General features: G+C 43.3%; 2 protein-coding genes across 3 annotated transcripts in view; both read left to right on the top strand.

The window, feature by feature from the left end:
* The first annotated feature begins 339 nt into the window (after window positions 1–339).
* Window positions 340–19,742, top strand: SYT13 (synaptotagmin 13). 2 transcript variants are annotated; one of them, XM_068684723.1, is made up of 6 exons: window positions 340–1,014; window positions 5,762–5,984; window positions 7,921–8,061; window positions 9,660–9,973; window positions 14,129–14,258; window positions 14,484–19,742. In XM_068684723.1, exons 1-6 carry the CDS (start codon window positions 832–834, stop codon window positions 14,786–14,788), a joined length of 1,296 nt encoding a protein of 431 aa, XP_068540824.1. In that variant the 5' UTR covers window positions 340–831; the 3' UTR covers window positions 14,789–19,742. The 2 variants fall into 2 exon arrangements, with proteins under 2 accessions (XP_068540824.1, XP_068540825.1); XM_068684724.1 differs by having other exon boundaries at window positions 341–1,014; window positions 7,927–8,061.
* TP53I11 (tumor protein p53 inducible protein 11) overlaps window positions 863–21,228 on the top strand; it is a 168,790-nt gene continuing 148,424 nt past the window's right edge. Inside the window, exon 1 of the mRNA XM_068684737.1 lies at window positions 863–868. The gene's annotated coding sequence lies outside the window, so the exon portion shown is untranslated. The remainder of the gene's footprint in view (window positions 869–21,228) is intronic.

The following is a 21,228-nucleotide window of genomic DNA, read 5'->3' as shown; positions in this document are numbered from 1 at the left end:
CTCTCTCATCCTCTCCAGAGGAAGCAGCATATGTGCCAGTGTGTCTTGTTTGATCGGATTTTCAGCTGCCTTTTTGAATAGAAGTGTTGCTCCGCACTGATGCTGGAGAAAGCAGCTCCAAACGGCGCAGACCCTGTGCTGTGAGGGGAAGATGGTGGGGTGTGGGACGGTGCTTAATTCTTGCAGCTGTTCATTCCCCAGCCTCTGAAGAGTGGTAAAGTTTTGCCTGACATACACACAGGCTTTGCTCCGACTATGTAGTGCTATCATGCAGTGAAATCCTAACTGGGGTTCTCAGACCAGCACCTTTTGGCAATCACTATCTTTACCTTAAGACAGCAAAAAAAAAAAATAACCTTTTGAGCAAATTAGCAGGCTAGACATCAGGATAGCTAGAGAGCAGATTAAACATTTGGATGCACTTTCTGTGAGTTAGCTAGCAAGGCCCAGCCCCTTCTGCTGACGTCTTTCCTCTCTATCACACATCAGACTTTTCCCAGTGGAGCTGGAGAACAGGCTTCAATGAAAACTGCCTGTTTGCAGCTATATGGAGATTGCAGGCACCACAATCACTATTTCCTCCACCTGACCTGGAGCAGAAACTCCATCATCAGGATAGAAAGGTAGCCTTGTTGCCTAGCAAAGGTGGGATGATTTATCTCTGTCTCTAGATTGGTCCCTTTTCTTTGCTGCACAAGAGAATTGTTTTCAGACTTCCAAGGAGAATGAAGCCAGGCTAGAAATCACAGTGGATGTGTGAGAGCTGCTCTCCCAGGGAAGAGAAGGAGTCACAGGTTTTCTGTGCTTTTTGTTTCTGTGCAGCTCAGGACAATGGTTTTATCTGCCCCAATTATAGCCCTTGGGGCTACCTTAGGGACTGCAACTAGCATCCTTGCACTCTGCGGTCTCACCTGCTTCTGCAAATGCAAGCAACCTGGGAAAGGACTCTCAGAAAAGGACCAAGATGAGGACATGGAAAATACTAAGCCCAGTGTGCTTCAGCCAGCCCAACAAGTAAGACACGATCTCTTCTTTACTCTGTGATTTTTCTTTAAATGCAGAGGGTGGGAATGCAACTTCTCTCTTAGGCTACTCAGCGTGTGATTTATTCTGCTTATTTATCTGCTTACCGGGTTCAGGATGTAACAGCAGGTTAATGGGAGGACTGAGGGGAGCACAGAGACAGGGGCTGGGTGACCCGCAGAATTACCAGAGCAGGAGACAGCTGCCACACTGCCAAAGAGAAAGCTGCTAATGGCAAAAATAGGGGAGGAGGACTGGAAATGCTGCTCAGCTGTCAAGCGAGATCACAAGGGAAATCATTTCCTGAGGAGAGAAGGCTGGACTTTACCAGGTGGCACGCAGCATTGTAAAGAGGAGATGACTCCTGCTGGGATCTCCTGTAACAGCTATTTCTCTGACTCTATTCACATTATCCTATGGTTCCTGCAGGATAGTTCCCTGTCAACAGCTGGTTTCTTCTGAAAATCGTCCCTTCTCCTCCCTCTGCCCCTCTAACTGGGGGAATTAATTGTGTGTGAAGTTAAAATCAGGCATTGAAATGATAATAAAAACACTAGTGAGAATCTGGAGTGTGAGGACCAAATGATCTCATCACACTGAATTGCTTTTTTACTTACAGTAAGAGCAATGTGATGGACCAGTAATGTCAGGCATCCCCATGTGTCTTTCTGTCTTGTTATAATCCAAAAAATCCCCTGATTTATTTCTGAGCCTACTGAAAGAGAGAGCAATGGGAATCACAGGACACTTTTGGTATGCTTATTATTGGAAGCTGTCCTTCAAATGGAAATTTTGGACTGATTTTTCCGGTTGACTAAGGTCTTCAGCAGGAGCTATAGCACTGGGCAGTCTCTGAAAGTATTACCTGTTGGCTGTTGCTTTCGGTGTTTTTATGTGCCTAAATCCTTTTCAGTTTTATCTAGCCATTCAACCAAATGTTATGCCAGAGCAGCCAAGTCCAAAGGCCAATGATCCATTGTATAAAAGTCTTTGTTTGCCTTTTAATTATCTGAGGTGCCTATTATTTTTGTATTATTAAGGAGTGTAGCGGGAGTCCTAATTGAACTTCTCTGTAATGCTTATAATTACATTTTCAGTCTCTCTCTTGATACTGCTCTTAGGCTCTCAGCAAAGAGCCCTGGCATCCTCATGCTCCTGTTGCAGTTTGTTCTGAGGAAAGAAGACCAAGTCTACTAATTGTATTTGTAAAAGCTGGCGCAGAATAGCAGTACATTAGCTTCTATTTACTGGGCATGGGAGTAGGCTCCACTGGCCATGGCTGAACATCTGCACTGAGTTTAGGACTTCTCCAGAAATTGCTGCTAATTCTGAGCATTCATCCACAAGCATGGCCAATACTGGTTTGCATTTTCCTAGGAAAATTTAACCTGCTATCTTCTTTGTCTTCTTCAATAGTTTTTGTCTATCTTCTTTAATAGTTTTGTCATGTCCTTTCTAGCCTCCTTTCTTGTTTAACCCATACAAGTGTACTCCTGTATAAAGCAGGATGCACAATAATGTTGAGATTTTCCATGTTTACTGTTAAAATGAATGAGAAATGTGTAACTTTGACAGTCACATCACTTTGCATAGCATTTTTTTCTAGCTGTTAGTGTCTGGGACAAAACTACCTACAGATAACTTCTCCACCTTTTTTTCCTACATGATATTTTTGAAAGAGCTTGAAAAACTTTTAAATCTTTACCCTAATTCAATCATTGGAATGGACGTTTTCTTTTACACAGCTTTTTGGGAAATATTTTAGTAAAGTATTAATCCAGTCTGGAGCTTGTCCTTCAGGCTGTCATCTCTCTTGCATGACTGAAATAACTACTAAGTCACCGTGAAGTCCAGTTAAGCCCTCGTGTCCAATTAAACCTGCAGTACCCAGCACATCATAGGTTATGGTCCTCACAACATTTTTACACTCGTCAAGTTTTGCCTTAACTTAATCCAGTGTTTAACCAATATAGAATTAAATTATTCAACATACCCTCAGTGCATCACTCTTTCTTGAATGATTGCATGCTTTCAGTATTGTAGACTTTCTAATTCGAAGCACGACTCCTAATGTTACTGTTTTGTTGTTTTGTCTTCTTTTTTTTTTTTTTTTTTTAAAGAAATTTGGTCAAATTATAGCAGCCGAATGAACATTCTGTCAGAGAAAGTGCAAAATGTTCTTAGTTTGCATATTCTGTATGTTTAACAATTCTTTCCAATTAAAATAGCTTTGTTGCCAGGAACATGCATTCATTCTCCTGTCACAGATTCAGAATTAGTCTATACTCCTTGAAGGAATGAATCTCAAATTGAGTTCTGAGCCTGTGTCTCAGTTTTATCATCTCTGTCTATGTTTATAAATTGTCCTGTCAGGACTTTTTTCCAACTGCATTAGTACACTGTATGTCCTAGTCGGTGTTTGGCATACTTAATTATTGAAGCCTGTCAGGGCCACTGATTCTGATAAACAGAGATGACAAAAGAAAGATGAAGCAAGACTGCGTTTTATCCACTTGGCATGTCTCCCATGACACTGATGCTTGTATTTGCTATAGATAGAGGTTCCCCATGGACATGCCCTGCATATTTGAGAAGGAAGAGTTCAAACACAAAGATACATCTACAGAACAATTAATAAGTGCTGTAAATTTGCAAAGTGTCAGCAATGGGTGCAGATTAAACATGCCTAAAAACATCCAGCAGTGGCAGCAGCCTAGTGCATTGTTTGAGTGATGCTGGGCAGGGACCAGAAGGGTCAGCTGGAGCCTCCTAGCTAATTTTGTTTTCCTTGCTTTCACACGTTTTATGCAGAACCGTATGAGTTTTTCTTTATTAAAGATATCGCTGTTGATTTGCAAAGGGAACTTCCATAGGACACTGCTCTGTAACTAGATTAGCAGACAGCGCTTGGGTACAGAGCTGGCAGCAAAGATAATAAACAGAAGCAGATGCAGTTGGAAGAGCGGGTGGGCTAGTCCCACTGTGCTTGCATATGTCTCTCATCTCTAATTCTGCAGAGCAGACAGACTAGAAGAATATTTAGACCCAGTGGAGCTCTTAGTTGCTCTGTGCTGATGGATTTCCTGACTAAATGTCTGGCTTTTAGTAAGTGGAGAAAAGATTATATTAACAATACCTCGCATTTGTATAGTGTTTTTCATCCCAAAGGGTCCCAAAGTGCTTCCTGCACACAGCTACCCAGGCATGCTGATCTGGTGTGATGCTCAGTGGCTAGCAGGACAGCACGCTTATACAGAGGGTTTGGGAGAGAAAGAACAGCAGGCACTGGCTGCCAATGACATGTACTTTGTGCATGTTAGGAGTCCCTGCAGAATAAAAATGACCTATTTTTTTTTTCAAGCTATTTTCTATCTTTTCCTAACATACTTTTCTTTGGTTGGTCTGTTTTAATTTTGAATAGAAAACAGCATGTGAAATTCGGATAAGTAACTTCAAACTTCCTATGTATTTTAGTACTGATGAGGCTCACTTCTCTAAAAGAGGGATCTCACTACATTTCTATTATAGACCAGCACTGTATGACTTACATAATATCTAAACTCAGCCGAATGCTAGGTGGGGATCTGCACGCAATGACGTGTTTCTTTTTCAACACCTATTTCAGAGTCCTTGAAATTAGACAAGAGAAAATGCTGTTATGTAGTAGACTTCCTAAACACCAGCGTACCAGCTGTCTTGAGAAGATGGCGTCTCTGACCTAATTAGCTCTTTACCACTGTCAAGTCCATATAACTGTAGTGCCAAGCAGAGTATGACGAAAAAAAAGGTATGACGAAAGAGCTACAGTCCAAGACCGCTCTCTTTCTTCAGCTCTGTTTCTTAAGGAATAGGTATGCTCCCTCAGGACATCTGAACTGGGACCACGAAGTCCCAACACAGACAAGTGCCTCAGGGCATCATCTACATTCATTATTAACAGGAAACAATGAGACTAATGAAAAACTTTAATTACAATTACGAATGCCTTTTGGCTCTCCCTCACTCTAAACTTAGTGCAGAATAGGTTGGCAGGCAGTGGGGTTGGAGTGAATCCCTCTGCACAGTAATCAGCCAAAATGGCAGTTTTACTTCTCCTTTTTGTCTTTCATGCTTTGGAAACATTACTAAAATCTGATGAGAGGGTCAGCCATTTGCTAGTCAGCTTTTGTTCTATTGACGAATTCAAATATAAATGAATCAGGAATGATTTCAGTTGTGAGCAGAGGGGATTCTTTCCTGGGACATAACGAAAACATGACTGTTACATTCCACTAAAACATTTTTCATTGTTTGAGGAGAACATAATTCTTTGTGCCAACCTTTTCCAGTCTGCCTGGGCATTACACCATCTTTCAAGCTCTTCCATTGATACCATGGTCAGCAATCAACAGGGAAATAAAACGTTAAGAAGAAACTCAGACAAATCAAAATGTCGATTCCTATATAATAAAGGAGAACTGTGTGTCTGAGGGTCAGGTGGGGCTCTGGTCCTTAGAAACAACAGATGTTTCTTACTGCAACCAAACATCTGTGGAGGAGTGACTCTGAAAGGATGTACACCAAGTAGAAGGGTAGCAGATTTGGCAAGAAAATCTGGGCAGCAGCTTCTCTAACCAAAGAAATAATGACAGTAAGAATGACCAAGGGCATTGTATTTTCTCCCTTTGTCTCAGCTCGTTTAACACTGAAAGAATCAGAAGAATTAGTGCAAAGTAATAAACAACGTTTTGATTTTCAGTTCAATGTTAAGAAAACGGCAGAGCCAGTCCAGCCTCGACCACTCCTGAAGTTTCCCAACATTTATGGCCCCAAACCAGTGGTAACTTCACCTGAAATTGTTAACTACACACAATATTCCTTGAAGACAACAGAAGAACCAGCTACTGGAAAACATACTGTTCTGGATGAGAACAGGATGAAGATACAAGTCAATGAAGAGCTTTTTGTTCTCCCTCAAAACGGTAAGAACATTTGGTCTTCAGACTACAGATTGCTTTTCTGGGTGTAGATCTGTAATACTTTTGAGAATAATGTGATTGTAATTAGAGAAATAAACATGGAAATGAAGAGATAGGGTGCTTTTCACTCTTATCATGAACATTGTGAGTTCTATTTTAGATATATGTGTTTAATAGAAAGTAATCATGAAGCACATCAGGACATTCAGACATAATTGACATAATTGAAACTTTTTTTTTTTTCTCTAAATGTGCAAGAATTGCACTCTTGTGTTGAAGAATCTGTCTTAATGGAAGCAGGCATTTTGTAGAAAAACATCTATTTAGTGTGAAGTTTTAGTGAGAGCAGTTGCCACAGTATGGGTGGAATACCTGGCCAAAATTAGGCAGAATTGCTCCTCCAGAAGAAATGCTAGCTGTCCAGCAACTGTCCCTCTCAGGGACATCGGCAGCATTGGTTCAAACCTGTACTTTAGTTTCCTTGCTCCTTTACTTCCACCAGTTCTGTGAGATGGTCTTGGTTTGTTGTAATGTGAAGTGAAACCAAGGGCTGACACTTAAGACATTTTTACCAAACAGAATTCTTGTTTTCCAGCCAGCCCGAATGGTAGCATGCCAAAGCCTGGAACATAAGATTCCTGGAGCATACAAGAAAATGCAACGTTAATTGTATACATCTGGCAGCTAGTCTGGGTTGCTTCCATACTGATTTTTACCTTCACAGCTGTCTTTTTAACAGCATAATTGACTCTTATGGTTACCGTGTTACCACATTAATAAAACCTTACTGAAGATTTGCCAGAGGCACAATGCCATCTGTCATGATTTATTTTAGAGCATTTATTTTTTAAAATTGCTTGAGATTATATTTTTGTCCTTCAGGGAAAAGGATTGCCACATGCATCCCTCCACCCTGAGACTTATGAGTATGCAAAAGCGAGGAGTACCATGGGAAGCAGCTGCATTAGAGGAAAAGACTGTCTGAGCCACATCCTTCAGTGTCAGGAAGAATATTACAGGGTGGAGAGCCTGAAGGATGATTGCTGCATGTAGAATAAAGCTTTACATAAGTGTGTTGGTTTAAGAGCCTCTCTGCGCTGGTAACAGCACAAGTTTGCTTCCTTCTGTGCCTGATTTCATAGCTCAAGTATTGATGAAATTAAGCCAGATTTGTTGCAGTCTCCTTGGTGCCACGTTGAACAGATACAGACCATGGCTGAGACTTTTAAGAGGAAATGTGCTGGTACCATTATTGTTGTCTGTGTGAGTCACAACTGACCTCGCAGACAATAGATTTTGATACCAAAAAGCGGTGGCTCCCCTTTTGGTCTTGCCATTTGCTTTATTTCAATATGAAGTATGTACCCAGCTTCAAAATCAGATGTGGAGAAACTGCCTCAAAGCTTCCCAAGCTCATAATCTTCAGCTTGGTTAAGTGGTATCTGAATAAGTGTCATATTGGCCTTCTGCATGACAGACTGTAGAGTTAAATTAAAAAAAAATAAATGATAGAGGTCTGAATTAATGCAGAGAAGAACACAAGATGCAATTCACCAATGTGTATAACAAACAAACAAACAACAAACCAAAACAAAACAATAAAAACAGTAGTGTAGTTAAAAACAAACAAAAAACTATATAAAACAAGAGCGTAGTTTAAGCACCTTGACTTAGGCACAAGGTAAAAGAGCGAACATATGAAGCAACTTAGAGCACGCAATGGTGAAGAGAGCAGAAAGCTTGTCCAGGTGCTGTAGAAGACCTGAAAGTGTACGAAGAGAGAGCAAGAAGGAGATTCGGTGAGGGAAGAAGGAATATAAGCGATATTCCTGCATACAAAGTGCAGGCATAGTAAGACATTTAGAAGAGTTGAGTCGAGACATGGCGGGTTTGTTCTCCTTGGAAGGCAAAGACTTGCTTGCTAATGGGGTTACTTCAGTTTCAGGTGTGGTAAAAGATGTGTGTGTCACGGAGCACTTGAACCCCGAGAGGGCAGCCAGCTGTAACCAGGTCCCTGAACTGCGCTACTCCCTCACGTACGATCAACAAAAAGCTGAGCTGTGTGTGGCCCTTCTGGAAGGTAAGGGGCTGAGATCTGCTACGAGTGATTCCCTATCTGGAAGGTACAAGATACCTGATTTTATAGAGAGTTCCCCCTCACACATTAAAATCAACATATTTCCCCAGAACTGTTGGATGTTTCATTGGCAGCTGCACTTGCAGAACAGAAATACCTCGAGATGTCAGTGCAGGGCACAGCTTGGGAACAATCAGTTGCACAGCTCAGAAGCAGAAGGCAGGAACCAGGATGGACTCCTCTAGTCCCAGCCCTGGTAGAAAGCCACCTCTTATTTAATTTTTACTTTGGGGATAAGGGAGGGGATCTGCTGTCTCCTTCCTCTCTGTGACTTTTGATCTTCAACATGACCCGCTCCCTACTGCCTCTTGCTCAGGCCAAGTCAGAAGGTGAGTTGTAGACACCAGACTTACCTTGTAGGCCCCTGAGGCAGGTCCCTCTGTCCGGGCGGCTGGGCTCTGCGACACTCTCTGAAGTGGAGACTGACAACCGTAACAGCTTCCCTGCTCAGGGCTGGAGCATCATCGGTTCCTCTGGGAAAGTAAAATAAGCTGACTGAATAATTCATGCACAGTGCAGATCTCTGTGGAAGCCTAATCAAATCACACCCTCTGAAGCGAGAATCGAATGGGTGCTAAGCGGTGGCTGCTGCTGTGGAGTGACTGGAGCAGCAATCCCACAGCCTCTGCTGCCCTGAAGGGTGGATGCCCTGGGCTGCTGGCATGGCTCTCCTGCAAGCCTCCTCCTCCCTGGGTGCCCCAGTGCCACCCAAGCTGTGTCTGCTCTGCTCTCCAGCTCCTCTCCCCCAGAAATCAGGGGACTCCAGTTTTCCGTGGGGCCTGGCAGCTCGGGAACAGCTCTCCTCAGACTGACTGCAGCAGGGACTTCAGTTTAGCCCACGGAGTCCTGCTGTTCCATGACCCCTCTGGGGAAGGAGTGCTCCTCTTGCTGCACAGAAGGCAGTGTAATTCTCTTGATGCAGAAGAGGAGCATAAGATGCCTTTCTCAGTCTAGACTTTTCAACATAAAAGGGATATAAAATTAGGGATCAATGCCTCTGGACACAGATCTTTGTGGGGTGGCTTCTGAAGGAGCTATTTGCCAGAGGCTGGACAAGCAGAATGTAATAACCCTTAGGCATATCCCACCCTGGCCTGCAGGTGTGGATATGTGCCAGGAGAGAGCTCTCTCCCATCTCTGACACCTATGAGTGACAATCCTGCTTTTAAAACTTTTTAAGAAGCTTTCTTGGTGCGCCAAGGTAAAGGTAAATGGGAGCTCCCTGTCTCTGTGCCATGCTGTGTCTCATTTCATTGCTGCTCTGCATCTTCAACAGAGCATGTTTCCTTGAGCTCAGCTGATGGTCTCCCAAACACCAACAGCATCCTTCTGCAGCAACAGAAGGACAAAGACATTGTACACCATGAGGAAAACACTACAGCATGGACTCATGGCTTAGTCTGCCCTGTGCAAGCAGGAACTGGAGTCAGTGTCTATGTGGCTGTTTTATTTTATGGCTTTTATAAAATAAGCAATTTACCCACCAATATTTATGGGCTGTCTTTTATGAGAGGTCCTTAAAGTCAATCCTTCCTTTCCAGCTATGCATGGCAGAATGAGTGGTGACCAGGATGCTGGCTGCCATTGCTACATACTGGGCACGCTGGTGAGCAAGTCTGGCATTGCTGAAGCCCAGACAGAGCTGAAGAAGAAGGTGCTGCACACCCTCTGGGAGGAGGTCCTGCGGTTCCCATTAACCAAGGAGGAGATGCCTGAGGGGACACTGACTCTCACCCTGAGAAACTGCGACAAGTTCTCCAGACACAGCATTGTGGGGGAACTCAAACTGAGCCTTGCTGACAGAGAGGACTCCTTTGGGATGGCCCAGTGGGAAAGGCTAAAGATGCCAGAGAAGGTACGGACTAAGTCTGTGTTGGTAGACCGGAAACTCTAGTGTTTTTTTTGGAGAAGAGATGCCCTCTTCCAAAACAGCTGCATGTCCTTGGGTGGGTGGCTCTGTTCATTTGGGCCCAGGTTTGGCCAGGTGATGTGTGACTGCAGAGGTCACTTAGCACTGCTCTGTGTTGACCTCACCATTTCAGAAAGCAGTCAAAAGCCCATCAACCCAGTCCCTGCATCTACAACTCCCAGCACGTGTGCCAAAGCTCCCTTTCCCCCTCCCTCAATTACATGGCAATCTGACACTGATATCTGCAATTCAAAGTCTGTGTTTAGAAGTTACAGAAGTTACGTGAGTTTCTGTGTGTTAACGATGCAGGGATTGTGGTAGCAAAAGTTCAGCGACCAGACTGAGCCTACAGAGCAGGAAGGAGGGACTCTGCTGCGCTGGGTGGGGTAGGGTACATGGCAGCAACTGAGTGAGCCCTCAGCTGTACAACTGAAACACATTGATGGGACCAAAATGCTGAACTGAAGACAAGGAGCAGTTGCTCCTCAGTACAACCAGCCCAGCAGCACTATTTGTTCTGGCTGATGTCAAAATATCACCCATTGCATTGTATTTTTTTAATTTTTATTTTTTTGGTGGGCATTGTTGTTTTGTTTTTATGACAAAACTTGTCTTTCTTTTGTTATCCACATCTTCCCAGTCGCATGGACATGGAAAATAAGGGAAAGGATTCCAACAGTATTTGAAGTATGTACAGGGAGTGCCTCGTTTGTATTAACATTTTACAAGCAAATTTCCTCAGGAACCTTTTCCCTGCAGTGAACTAGATTATTCTAACAGCAGCAATATGCTTAACAACACAGCAGCAGGACACTGCTATTGTTGCTTATAGTACATGGCTACAAACAGATACCTACTGTACTCTGGTATGGCACAAGGTGAGCGATGCAAAATAATGTTAGCGTTGTTGCTAACCCTGCTATAATAAAAATATTGCTGGTCACCATTGGGGATGAGAGCTCTCAGTCACAGAGTAGACTGTTTCTGATTTGCTAATTTATCTGATCACTACTTGAATGCTAATAGGGCTGCCTATTCTGAAAAAAAAAAAAACAAAAAACAAAAAACAAACAAACCACAAAAAAACTCTGGCAGAGAAAGGGGCAGAAGAAATAAATGGTTGGTCTGAATCAGTTTCATAAAGCACAAGGCTAAGTAGGTACCTATTAGCTGTAAGTTGAACTGAGATCCCAGATTGTTGCTTCAAGAAATAGGTCCAAAAAAAACCAAAACAAACCCATTCCAATATAAACCATAAGAATTTTAATCCCCAGACCCCTAATCTACTGTAGTATCTGCTTTGTAAACAATACTCAAGAAGTGGCCAGTCCATGGCAATGGTCATTTTTCACTCGTACTCCTGATAAAGTCCTGACATACTGGGTACTCAGGGTACACACAGAAACAGGACAACACTCATTACTTCTCCAGGCTGACAGCACAAGGTTAACACTAACTGTACTGCTGAACAGTGCCCCAGTTTGAGCTGAGGATGTGCAGTGAAAGCTGAATTTGCGTCATCTGGGACCTGAGAGAGCCAACCATTGCACAGATAGCTTATATACAGATCCTGAATCATTCATTGAGAACCAGAGCGGGAGGGAGTGAGGAAGAGCTGATCAAAAAAGAGCAGCTATTTTTGACAGCATCCATCCAGGAACAAAGTTACCGGGCTTTGTTTAAAGTCTGACATTTCCTTGAAAAGCTGTGCGCTGCAGAATTTTTATTCCTAGCCTCCCGGTAATTCTCCCACACAAGGAAAAGCTCAGAGGGAAGCTTACAGCTAACCAGGTAGTGCAATTAGTATTCAGGAATTCATGGAGTGCTGTGAGCAATGCAAAACATAGATACTGCAGACTGATATCCTTATCTTGTCTTCCTTCCCTCCCACTGCTTTGCTAATGACAGTGATGATAGCGGCTGCTTGCATAGCACCTTCCCTTTTGTGATTTCATGGTGCCTTGCACACGTAATTCACTGATGACCCCCTGATGCCTGTTATCCTCAGAGCACAGAAAGGAAGACTGAAGCTCTGGCAGTTGTGTGAATTCGCTAGGCTGTAGCACAAAATGCTGGTTATGAATTTACAAGGAAAAAAAAAACAACAAACAAACACAACAGAAAGAGGCAGAAGGAAAAGTACCTGTGGCTGAGTCTCTTCATGCAAAAATCCAGCAGAAACCAACCATTACAGGTTTTGGTTTCATGTGGATACAGGCTGGTCAAGAACTTGATCAGAACATTAGAGGCTAAAAAGCCATAAGCACAACATGTGATGTGTGTGTGCAATGAGTGTGTACAATATGTGTGTGTACATGTGTGCATTCACAGCCCCCTGCCACCCTCTCTCTACCCTTCAGCCTTTACTATATCTAACTGTTCCTGGAGCTACAAGAACCTTATTAAAGCCAAGAGCTATAGAGTGAGACTTGGTGAGATAACAGGGCAGATACATAAGCAAAAAAAGCAGTTTATAACTTGCCTGAAACTGTGTTCTTGTATTGAGGTGGTATTTGGATTGGTCCCTCCATGTACAAACACCTACTCTGTTGTCGTGGACACAGAGCCACTTAAATCTGCCTCTGCTTTTGTGTTTCTTTTTTTTAGATTCACTTGCATTTAGGACAGGATTTCAGTAAGTGAAACACATACAAGCCTTTCCTTGCTACCTGAGTGTATGAAGGAAGATTTACTTGTGCTGATTTGGGATTGAATTTCAGGCTTCCCAGCTAATGGCCTCCCCCCTGATTTGTGCAGGACAAATAAATCGTTCAAAGCAGACACTGAGGACAGCCACGCTTTCTGGAGAGTCAATCACCTCACAGGGAGCATACAGGGGGCCTGTCCTTGCCTGTTGCAAGAAACCCGGTGAAAACTTAATTTGAAATATTTATGGCTCACTTAAAACGTCAAGTGGAGAGCACAGAAATGGCCTGGAGAAGGCCTGTCTGCCCTAAAGCTTGTAGATCACGCTAAGGAGTCCAAAGGGAGTCTACTGAGTTGACATTGCCTTTCTGTGACTCTTCTGGGTCGTTAACCACACACTAAAACAGATTTCTGTCACAAGCTCGCACTCACCAGAGAGCAGCCGTTCCCTTTCGCCCCTCGCCACAGGCCCGCAGCCTCTGCCGGCGCGATCGTTTCCCTCCTGCTCTGCCTACGGCGATACTTGTGCAGAGCGAGTGAAGGGAAGAAAGGTCAGGAGGCTAAGAGGCCAATTGCTGACAGGAGGAAAGGAATAAAAGGACAGAACAAGCAAGCAAACAAACAAAAACCCACCGCCAACAAAAAAACAGCACCACACAAACCAAAACCAAAACAACAAAACAAAATCAAACAAACAAAAAAACAACCAACCAAAACAAAACAAAACAACAACAACAACAAAGCATGGCCTCCTGAAGTGAATGTTTGATTGTTCAGAGCATTTGACCCAGAGGAAATCCTACCTGGGCAGCAGGGCTGTTCACAGGCTGAGGGAGGACAGGCCAGGAAGGAAAGGTAAAACTGACAGAGGGCTTTAGGCCTTCTTTTTTTTTTTTTTTTTTTTTTTTTTTTTTTAATACCAGATAAGGGTTAAAGAAGATTCAACACTGGCTCCAGAGTATGTTTGTGTGGCACAACCCCCAAGATATTGCTTGGCAGTTAGTTACTGGAACCTGCCTCCATGTCTGGTCAGAGCCCCCTCACACAAATGACAAGTGAATGATGAAAAGCAGTAATGGAAGTAGGGGATATAAATAAAGGACAGCTAGATAATTTCTCTTAAAACAAGTATCCACCTATATACACAACAGTTCAGTCCCAAATTCTTTTCTTCTTACTAAATATGACACAAAAAGTAGCTGTTGGGAAGCAGTTGCTTTCCAGCAGCGGAAGGAGGTAATCCACGTGAGCTGGGCCTTATGAGTGAAGGATCCCTCTCAGACATGTTTTCTGGTTTATTCTCATCCTGTTTAACTGGAAAAGACTCCTGTAGAGATAGAGAGACAACGTGGTCAGTCTATGACCTTACTCTCATCCCCTTTTAGTAGTCAGTTTTCTTACTGTTATGGCCCAGATTGTATCAAAAATTAACCCTTCCCGTATCTCCATTTCCAGGAGCCATCTACAGGCCATGGAGAGGTTCTGCTGTCAATCAGCTACCTGCCAGCAGCTAACCGCCTGCTTGTGGTGATTATTAAGGCTAAAAATCTCCATTCCAAGCAGCTGAAAGATCTACTTGGAAATGGTGAGTGGAATAGTGAGTGGAACAGCACTAAACAGAGATTATTTTTTTCTGCTGTGCCTACAAAGAAAGTGGGGAGGATGGCTTAGAAAGCTGAAGAGACTTAGTGTTTTTTAAAAGTGAAAACGAAAACCCCCAAGATCATATTCTCTCACTCAGTCTGATGTCATCAGTTAAATTTCCCTTGTATTCATTCTATTGCATGATCTCTCTCTGCTTCTTCCACAGATGTTTCTGTCAAGGTGACACTGAGGCATCAGTCCTTGAAGCTAAAGAAGAAGCAGACCAAACGTGCCAAACACAAGATCAACCCTGTCTGGAACGAGATGATCATGTTTGAGGTGCCTCATGAGCTGCTGCGTGCCTCCAGTGTGGAGCTGGAAATGTTGAGCCAGGATGCTGCTGGGCAGAGCCATGTGCTCGGCAAGTGCAGCCTAGGCTTGCACGTCACAGGAACGGAGAGGAACCACTGGGAAGAAATGCTGAGAAATCCCAGGAGACAAATTGCCATGTGGCACCAGCTCCACATGTAGGTACACTATGATTACTGCCAACCAGATTTCCACCCAGCCTCTGAGCGTGGAGGAGTAAGCTGCATTTCACCTTCCACCTTCCCATCCACGAAGTGGCCTGGCACAGCATTTTTCTTAGGCCACCCTCCCTGATTTCCTGCCAAAAGAATGCCTCATGATAGCCCAGGGAAATGTCTGGAAATCTAATTAGAGGACCATCTCTCACCCAATCAAGTGGTCTTCTGAAACAGGGGCTTGGCTGTCTAGATGGTTTGAATTACTTTTATTAGCCTGCCCATTGTCATTTCTGTGAGGTCCCTGTTTCTGTAGAGGAGCAGAGGGAAGCAGAGGAATCATGGAAATTTAAGCTGCTTCTTGGCACCTGGCACTGTCACCCATGTTACTGGTGAGGGCCTGCTCCATTATTACAAACATGCAGCAGCCATTTTGCCAGCCACAGTTTTTCATAATGCTATATAAGATCATAAGAAATGAAGATCACGACATTAATGTTGACTTCTGACCCAAAGTAATAGTATGAAGGAAAGAGAGAAGCCATGTGGAAGCATAGACCAATTTACTGTAGATGGATATCTAGAAATAGAGAAAACAGAGGAAGAAGAGAGACAGGCAATACTATCATCCTGTGTAACCTTTGAAGCAAACACTGCCAAATAAGAAGTCAAATACTTTCCTTCACTTTTGTTTCCTAAAGTGTTTGATATCTTAGATTTAAGATTCATAAAAATTGTTGAAAGCATGAATGTTTCATGATCCTATGACAGAATACCCATATTTTCTATCTTTCTATAATGTCACCCAGGAAGACCCTAAACATGGACAAACAGTTATTGTGGATGTTACCTCCAAAATCTTGGACCAAATCCTTCTGCTTTCTGACATTTATTTTTTTGTTTGTGAATTTCTGATCTGGAAAAGTCTCAAATACACTAATTATATTCCAGGCAGCATCTAAGACTAGACAAAATAAGTGGGATCATTTCATACCTTAGCAGATGATTGATGGTTTTGGTTTGACAGTTAACTATGACACTCAAATCCTCATACCAGCATTACTTGAAGACAACCCTTAAGAACTGACATCTATTTCATCACTTTCAGACAGAAGGAATTCACTGACCAGACAGACTCTCTAGGGCTGTTTTTTTTTTTTTTTTTTTTTGGTGTGTGTACACTTTCAAGATTTGACATGGCTTAAATGTTACTGTTTACTGTCCTTTTATTGTCTAGATGGACTGAAAAGCTGGAATTGGCAGCAATGATGTTATGACCTCAAATACACACTGTTTGTTCTACCACTTTATTTCAAGTAGTAGACACGGCTTTGAGGGTCATGCATGGGGACAAAACATCTAAAAATCTGAGAACAGAATCATATGGTTTGTAACACTGAAAAACTCTGAGAACATTTTATTCCCTGGGGTCAGCTATTAGAGGGTCCCTCTATTTATTTCAAATAGAAATAAATTTATTTCAATAAATTAATTTATTTCAAATAGAAATAAATAGAGAAAGTGAAAACAACCAGAATCAGTCTCTGAAAACTGGCTGAAGAGCCAGGCACAGAAGTTTATGAACAGAGGGGTGGGTGATGTTCATCTGGAAGCCACTCACTGTTACTGACTGGGGCTGGTATTTGGACCAACTCTGCTTAACATCTTCATTAATGACCTGAACAACAGGATGGAGCGCACCCTCAGCAAGCTTGCTGAGTTTGATCCTTGGAGAAGATCAGAGAGAGAGAGGGAAGTACATGTAAGTAAGTAAGGAAGGAAGAAAGAAAGGAAGGAAGGAAGGAAGCAAGGAAGGAAGGAAAAAATCCTTTTTTACTGTGAAGATGATCGAACACTGGAACAAGTTTCCAAGAGAGGTTGTTGATCCTTGGAGACACTCAAACCTGACTGGGCATGGTGCTGGACAACCTGCTGTAGTTTACCCTGGCTTGAGCAGGGATGGGGTTGGACAAGATGAGATCTTCAGAGGTCCTTTCCAACCTCAGTGATGTAACTCTGTGAACAAATCAACAAGGTCAATGTACACTGGAAAACGTTATCCATACACTGCTATTCCCATTATAGGTGGTGTAGCCAGAAGTTACAGGAGCACTTTGAAGAAAGTGGTAAAAACAGCTTTGACCAAGCAAACACACAGAAAAGCAAAATATGTCAGTGACTCATAACTAATAATTTCATCTCTGATATTGCTCTACTGGCTAGGGGGGATTTAAACAAAAACAGAATTGATTTATTTTTTTTGCTCTATGGGCTTTTATTTATTAAGAAAAAGATGTAGGATTCTGTGAATAAACTAGACACAGTAGAGATTTAGTTGATAGAGCATTCTTACTAGTTGCTTCAACACAATCCTAGTTATGTTCATGATTTGTCTGTATGTATTCCTATAGATTTGGAATAATGTTTTCCATTTAAGTGCAAAATTTGTTGTCATGTTGGCCTGCTCTACCTGTAGTTTTCTGGCAGTGCTGCAGTTTTCTTCTTTCTTTTTAGGATAATGATAAGAAGGATAACTTCATGGTATGGTGCTATTTGGCTGGCACTGAAAGCCTGAAGGGCCAAATATTTGTCTTGCTGCCAAGAGATTTCTCTAGTTCTGCCTCCTTATTTTAATGAGCCTTTTATAACGTCTTGGTGACTGATTGTAAACAGCATTATCTGCCTCTGCCCCTGGTGATTTTGGCACACCCTGTAATTAGATAGCAATCCTACAGCATCTAAGAAATAGCCCCCTGAAATCTGATTTTGCTGTGAAAAAGAATAATGTCCTCTTCTACCGCAGAAAAAGATGTATATATAGATGAATACAAAACTTTCTTAGGGCAAAGTGGTGGCATTGGTGTTAAAGACTGGTGTTGTTCCCTCCTTTGCTGCATCAGAATTGAAATGGGGAAGAGCAGTACAAATGTATGCATCTCTCTGGTTCGATCTTTTCTGTTTTTCTGGCATTTTAGCCTGGGAAGAATGTTTTTTGCATTCACCACAGTCTTAACAACCTGCCAGGTGTTGGTTTAATGAGTGCCGTTTGTTCAGGGACTAAAAGGCAGTGCAGTTAAGGGTGCTGGCTCCCATGAGCAGAAGGAATGCTGCGTACGTGTGGTACTGGAGGGGCAGGGACGCCCAGCCCGGGCCCTTTTGAACTCTGTTAATAGGGGCTGTTTGTCATCACATTCCTGCACCTGTCCAGGGCCCTGCCCTTATCCCAGGTAACCCACTGCCTGTATCACATGTTTAGCCATGCTTGTATGTCCCCGAGCCCTGGCACGGTAGGAGCTGGACAGGCCCAGGCAGATGAATTACGCAGTTACTGTTATTATAAATATAAACAAAAAGTATTGGAAATCCTCAGTGTCATCATAATGAGTAGTTTCAGCAATACGAGCAGTAAAAGCATCACTTCAGCATAAAATTGCCAGAGAACTGAGGCAGACAGCTCCATGGTTTTCAGTTCCTGAAGCTGTAAATACAGGAATATCAGCGAGCATGACTGACATGTCTGAAATTAAGGGCTGCTGCTTATAAACTGCATTGTACCAGAAGAAGCTAAAAAAAAAAGCAGTTATGACAACTAATGTTCTTAAGCTCTGTGTGTGACCAAGCAGCCAGGTATTTAGATTCCCCAGTGGTGATTCAGCGGCTGCACAGATCATTCTGCCTACTATAACCCACTAACATGAATGTGCAAGTATGGCTGTAAGTGAAGTAAGGAGGAAGGAAAAAATGCAGTCAATCTGGTTAAAAAGAGCAGTCCTTTTCACAAAGGGGACAGGGACTCTGAGGATGGGGGTTCACTATTCCTCATCCAGTCGCAGAAACCAAACGAGACTACTGCTGTCAGACAGAATGAGAAACGCAGCTCCCGTATTGCATCCAGCATCCCCTGGGAGAAAGCTGGTCTTCTGCTGAGACCTGTTCACAGGAGGGAACTGAGAGGCCAGAAGAAGTAACCTGTGGCTACATTAAGGTGCTATTTGGTCAAAACATAGAAGATAGCCATATGTTGTCTTGCCTTGGCCTGCCCTCGGAGCTGGTACTCTGCATTTTTTTAGCATCTGTCATCAGTACTTTGTGGGAGTAGTGTCCCAAGACACACATTTTTTACTGGAATGGAGGAGGTTGTAATTTGGGCTCTAGAAATACAGCTCAAGGTTTGCCCAAATTTTCCTGATGTGTGTGAATCTGAGATTCTGGACCTGATCTTCATCAAATGGTGTGCAGGAAACTGGATGTTACTTTAATTACTTGCTTCCTGTGATGACCATTGAAAAGGCAAACCGTGTAGTTATTTCCCACATCAGTGCTGCCACCTCTGCAGCATAAAGACACAATAGCTGTAAATTGCATACTATGCGTTACAGCTCAACTGTTCTTCACCACTGGCAAGCACATGATTTATAGACAGCAATATGGTGGGAAATAGTTTAAAAACTGTATCAGTAGCAGGGGTCTGAGTTAAGCACAATGACGTTTAGTTAAATCCGGGAGCCAAGGTAGCTTGGACCACGCTTCTTGCACTCTTTAGGAGCTCAGTTTGAAGTTTGATTGGATTGAAGGGCAGAGCTTTGGCAGCATCTTTTTTGTGTTTCAGAATGTAACTATGTCTCAAAATGAATTTGGTTCGTGTGCTGAAAGATAAGCATGATGAGCAAATATAAATACTTGACACTTTATATTGTTTTATTTTGTGTTGGTAATAGCAAACTCTACAACAATAGCGGCAAAGTGAAATAGTGTTTTGTGGCCTTCCAGCATGAGAAGGCTTTTCTGCTTACTCAGTCCTTCAGTGTTTGAATGTGTTTATTGTACAGAGCAGATATTGTTTGTCAAGACTATATTGTACGCACAGTCCAAAGCACAAACAAGAGCATGAGACTCAACCATTGTGTCTAATGTTACAGCACAAAATGTAAATCACCACAAGTAAATAATTCCAAACTGTATTGGCGTTGTGTCTGTTTGTTTGCTGTAGGGTAAGTCCCCTGTGCGTGCGGCTCACAAGCCAGAGGTACAAACTACTGGGATAAGTCCACAGGAGGTCCTCTGAATGGTACCTCCAAGGGATGGGTATGTGATGAGAAGGGGAGCAGCCAGGAGTGGAGTCCTGTTCTGGCCAAACATTGGAAAGCTGTTGGCTTTTCGGCAGGGTGGTAGCTAGGCAAAGCTGTAAAGACTTTCCTGCAGCTTGAAGAGGTTAGGGAATGGCAGTCAGCTTCCACTCAGATACAGGCTCCAGCTCTGAAACAAAGCTAAGAAGTGAACTTGGATTCAGCCTTCTTGCTGATCTCAGTACTTTTCAGAGGGTGCTGATGATACTCTGCAAACCACGCACCAATAGGAGCAAATACCTGCCTAACTGACCTAATACTATCACCAGAATTAGCTGGTTCCTAACAAGACACAAAGATCAAAAACTACACATAAAAGAAACTGAAGACAGATTTGGGGGGCAGGAGTGGGAGCTATTTACCTCATTGACAGTTTGGGGGCAATCTGTCACCCATCACAGTCAGTGTTAAAGCACAAGAAGAAACAGCAAAGCGGAGTCTGATGGAGCTCCAGGCTGTTGCTGGCTTCACATAGAGGGCTGATGCTCGTCTGTCAGCTGCACCACAGAGCTGATGCTGCTGGAGCATTCACCGCAGAGGTGGAGGCAAAGGAGCTGCATGTATGCCCCACAGGGCATTGAACAGGGGCAGCGTGTTTGACATGGACAAATCTCCCTGCCCAGGGGATCAGTGCTGGGCTCCTCAGTAATTGCCAGCCCAGCCTGTTCAGAAGCAGCAACAGCCTCTACAGAACCATCCTCCTTCTGCCCCTACTGCTCATTGCCACATTGGGTTTATTAGAACTTTTTTTTTGCCACCATTATTTAAAAATTAAAATGGGGCTGGTCCTTAAAAAAAAAATATTTAAAATGGGGCTGGTCCTTAATCCTCTGTGTGCCAGGAGAGAGGAGCACCTAACCCAATGGATTTGTTGCAGCTATGGCAAGTGCTGGGCATAGAGGTCTGTAGCCTGTTCCTCCCTTTCCTTGCACCTTGACTGCTGATCTCTGATAAACTGAAAAAGGAAGGGGCCCCAAATGTCCCTGGAGAGACACCTCAGGTCTGACACAAACCCGCTGGCTCTGCCAGCCCCATCTCTATCCTATCCTGGCCCTGGTATGCCTGCTGTGCCGCCTCCACGTGGCTCGTCCACCCTGCACCGTCTCCCCAGAAACGGGGACAGCTGACAGCAGTGCAGACAGAAAGCTTGTTTTTCCCCTTGCATCAAAACAACTTAAAACGAGGGACTTCAGAGAGCTGAGAAGTCTCGTTAGCGCAGATGCTGTTCCGCAGGAGCCTTTGATTATCCGTCGGATATTTTTAGAGCCCCTTGTAAACGAGCTGTGCTTCTGTTTGTGTGGCAACAGCACTGCGAGCAGCT

The sequence above is a fragment of the Anas acuta genome, chromosome 5 (assembly GCF_963932015.1).
Source record: "Anas acuta chromosome 5, bAnaAcu1.1, whole genome shotgun sequence".
Taxonomy (NCBI): Eukaryota; Metazoa; Chordata; class Aves; order Anseriformes; family Anatidae; genus Anas; species Anas acuta.
This window is presented reverse-complemented; position numbering and strand designations above follow the sequence as displayed.